Source organism: Eimeria acervulina, genomic scaffold (assembly GCF_000499425.1).
Source record: "Eimeria acervulina Houghton genomic scaffold, Eah_scaff1830, whole genome shotgun sequence".
Classification (NCBI taxonomy): Eukaryota; Apicomplexa; class Conoidasida; order Eucoccidiorida; family Eimeriidae; genus Eimeria; species Eimeria acervulina.
The window spans coordinates 1-4,130 of NW_013548895.1; the positions used below are offsets into that span (position 1 = coordinate 1).

The window sequence follows — 4,130 nt, forward strand, 5'->3', positions numbered from 1 at the left end:
AGCAGCTGCCGCAGCAGCTGCCGCAGCAGCTGCCGCAGCAGCAACAGCCGCAGCAGCAGCCGCTGGAGCAACAGCTGCAGCAGCAGCCGCAGCAGCAGTCGCCACAGCAACAGGAGCCACAGCAGCAGGAGCCACAGCAGCAGCCGCAGGAGCAACAGCAGCAGCAGCAGTGGCAGCAGCAGGAGGCGCAGCCAGAGCATCTGGGGCCGCATCAAGCGCAGCAGGAAGCAGCGCAGGAGCAGCAGCAGCCGCAGCAGCAAGCAGATTCAGTTCAGTCTGCTTCTGCTGCTGCTGCTGCCTCTACCAACTCTCGAAGTGTCTCTCCCTCCACTGACGAGGGCACAGCAGCAGGTGAGGGGAGTGCGGAGGGGGCCCCCACGCCGGGGGCCCCTCTGGCTGCATCAAGCAGCCCGGACAGCCCCTCAGGGGCCCCCCCCGAGGCCCCTTGGGGGGCTCCCGTTGAGGCCCCTTCGGAGGCCCCCCCCGAGGCCCCTTCGGGGGCCCCCACTGAGGCGCCTGCGGGGGCCCCCACTGAGACCCCTTCGGGGGCCCCCACTGAGGCCCCTTCGGGGGCTTCCGTTGAGGCCCCTTCGGGGGCCCCCCCCGAGGCCCCTGCGGGGGCCCCCACTGAGGCCCCTTCAGAGGCCGCTTCAGAGGGGGAGGGGGGTGGGGGGCCCCCAGGGGGAACAGCAGGGGGGGCCCCATCCGAAGGGGGCCCCTCTGGAGGTGTAGGATGGAGCGGGTTAGGGTTTTATTTGAAGGCAGTAGAAGAGGGCGTCGTGCCGTCTTCGTGGGGGGCCCTTTTAACAGGCGTTGCGCTGCTGCTGGGTACGGGGGCCCTTGCTGCTACGGGGGGCACAGGGGGAGGCGCTGTCTTTCTTGCTGTTCTCTTGGGGGCCCTCAAACTAAAAGTTAGAGACGCCATTCCCCTCAGCAAGGCAAGGAAACATCCTGCTGCTGCTGCTGCTGCTGTTGCTGCTGCTGCTGCTGCTGCTGTTGCTGTTGCTGCTGTTGTTGCTGTTGTTGCTGCTGTTGCTGTTGCTGCTGCTGTCTTGCTGCACTCTGCTCCCCGTGCTGTTTATGCGGCTGGGGCGCCTGCAGAGGAGTCCCCCCTCTCCCGGCGCTGCTGCTCCTGCTGTTGATGTTGCTTTTGCTGCTGCTTTAGCTTATGGTTCGCTGCTTTTGCTGCTGTTGCTGCTGCAGGTTATGGTTTGCTGCTCAGCATGTACGGGGACCTACATGCACCGCAGGAGAGAAATAAGGGAGGGCCTCTCGGCAGTAGATGAGGTGCGTGTGTGTGTCTCCTCGTCTGCTGCTGCTGCTGCTGCTTTTTGCTGCTGCTGCTGCTGCTGCTGCGGTGGGGCTGCAGCTAGGCTGCATGTACGGTTTGCTGCTGCATGTGCTTCAGATGTGGCTGAACCTGCTGGTGCCCATGGCGCTTAGCGGCACGCTGGTGGGGGTCTTGTTAAATTCGCTGTCTCCTCCGTCTTTGCTGCTGCTGCTGCTGCTGCTGCTGCTCGGGGCCCTTTGCTGCCGCTCCTTGCTGTCAGCAGTCCGCATGTATCAGCAGGAGGAGGAGACACGCAACATGGAGGCCTTTGATGTTGTCTCCTTTCAGACTCAAGAGGTCTTGCGGGGGGCCCCAAGGGTGGCCCCCATAGGGACCCCCAGGGAGCCCCCTACGGGGGTTTGGGGGCCCCCCACTTGTGGGGGAGACCAGGAGCTGCAGTTAGCAGCGGGGGCCCCTCTCTCGCGCTCCAGCAGCATCGACAACAACAACAACAGCAGCAGCAGCAGCAGCAGCACGAACGGCAAGAGTAGAGCGTTGCTGCTGCACTCCGAGGCCATTCACCGCATGTCCCCTTCTGATGCACTCCTAGAGACAAAGGAGACACCTAGGGATTTGGAGCCCCTGTCTCTAGCAGCAGCTGAAGGTGCTGCTGCTGCTGCTGCCGCTGCTGCTACAGACAGCGGCAGCAGCAGCAGACGCAGTGACGGGGAAACTGAGCAGCAGCAACAGCAGCAGCAGCATCAGCAGCAGCAGCAGCTGTTGCCGCAGCATGATTACTTTGTTACAGCCAACATCAGGGGGCCCTCTCAAGATGAGGGTACAGTGGGGTTTTCGGGGGCCCCCCTAGTGGTTTCTTTAGATACAGAAGACAGGCTGCTGCCTATGACGCATATATGCTCGTTTGCTTCTCAGGAGTCTGAGGGGGCCCCTGCTGCTGTTGCGGGGGGCCCCGCATCCCCAGGGGGCCCTCGCTTTAGCCTAGGGCGCGGCTGGTGGCGACGAGCAAAGAGTCTCCTTACTGCAGAGGAGGGGGCCCCCAACGCCGAGTTCCTTGTGGGGCTGCATGCGGGGGGCCCCCATGATAATATTAGCCCCTTTGCTGGCCCCGCAGAGGAGTACTTTGTTCAGCCCCCACAGAGTGATGCATGCGTAGGGGGCCCCTCCTCTCAAGCAGGCGAGGGAGACAGATCTTTAAGATCCCAGCTGCAGCCGCAGCAGCAGCAGCAGCAGCGGCAGGGGCAGGGTGTTTGGTGTTGGTGCGTTGCTGCTGCAGCAGCAGCGTTGCTGCGCCTCAAAGAGACCTCCAGGCGTCTCCTTTCTTCTTCTCCTGTGAGGGAGCCGCAGCATCATATACTGTCTCCTTTGCTGCTCTTCGTTGTTGGGTGCAGCATGGGGACCCACGCGCTTATTGATCGAGGCTGCTGGGGCTCTGCTGTTGCTGTTGCTGCAGCAGCAGCAACAGCAGGAGCCGGCGTCCAGCTGTTTGTCTCTCTTGCGGTGCTCCGTGAGTTCAAGGCTGCGCACCCACACTTTTCGTTTGCTGCTGCTGCTTCTGCTGCTGCGTCTGCTGCTGTACTCCGCCTCGCTAGCCGAGGCCGCGCTCTTGCTGCCTGCTACAGCAACGCCTGCAGCAGAGCTTGCAGAGCAGCAGCGAGGGGGACCCTGAGGGGCCTCCGGGCAGGTGCTCGCCTCCTGCAGCAGCAGCAGCAGCAGCAGCAGCAGCAGCAGGGAGGCCATGGGGTGGCTGATAGACGGCTTCAAGAGAGGTCATTGCTGGAGGCGAGGGGGCCCCCTCTGGGTTCTGTAGAGATGGAGACGTTGTCTGGGGGGGCCCCCGAGGGGGGCCCCCGCGCGTGCGGGTCTCTATCATCAGTTCCTTTGAGCCCTCCGTTTGGTGCTGCAGTGCAGCACGAAGGAGAGAGCACATCAGCAGAGGAAGCAGAGCTGCTGCTGCGGGCGCTGCTGGCTGCACCTGTTGTAGGGATTCTAACAGGGGTGCTAGCAGGCCTTCTCGGTATTGGGGGGGGCCTTATATTTTCGCCTGTGCTGCTGCTGCTGCAGCTAGATCCTGTTGTTGCGGTAGCAACATCATCAGCTTGTGTGGTGTATACTTCCTCTGCTACAACTCTACAGTTCTTGCTGCTGGGGAGACTCTATTTGCTGCCTTGTCTTATCTTCGGCACCACTGCAGCAGCTGCTGCTGCAGCAGGCTGCTTGGGGGTCCATGCAATCCGCAGGCTATGCGCGGGCAGGAGAAGTTTTGTTGCTTTTCTTGTTGCTGCTGCTGTGGCAGTTGCTACTCTAATGACAGTACGGCGCTACTTCACTGGGGGCCCCGTATAACCCCTAGCCTCAAAGGGCAGGTGCAGGGGCTCTGGGGGGCCCCCACGAAACCCAAGGGGCCCCCACAGCCCCTCAGGGGCCCCCAGAGTCCCCCAGGGGCCCCCATGGCCCATCAGGGGCCCTCAGGGGCCGTCAGGGGCCCCTGAGTAGCTCGTTGCGCAGCACATGTTTGGTTATACAGTAGAGACAGACAGTGCAGAGATGTTTTGTACTTTTATTTGGCTTTGAGGGGCCCTTAATGCCCAGAAGCCACAAAGTGTGGGGTTTGCTGAAAGTCCTTTTAAAGGCCCCTTGGGGCCCCCCTAACAAACCCACTCAGGCTTAATTAGGGGGGCCCCAAGGGGCCCCCTAAAGAAACCCACTCGGAATTTTTAGGGCGTAGTTTGAGGAGATTATAGAGATAGAGGTAGGATGAGCTGCAGATACACCTGGGAAGCCCTCAGCTAACAACTTCACTTGCAAGAGATAGCAGTACCGCTAGTGAACGGAGCAACTA

General features: G+C 61.9%; 1 protein-coding gene across 1 annotated transcript; it reads left to right on the top strand.

The window, feature by feature from the left end:
• EAH_00063440 (hypothetical protein, conserved) lies at window positions 1–3,634 on the top strand (the record flags this gene model as incomplete). The annotated part of the gene is made up of 4 exons (XM_013393125.1): window positions 1–911; window positions 1,204–1,287; window positions 1,409–3,305; window positions 3,585–3,634. Coding segments are annotated over 4 exons (2,942 nt in total), but the record flags the coding sequence as incomplete, so codon positions are not given.
• Between the last annotated feature and the right edge of the window lie 496 nt (window positions 3,635–4,130).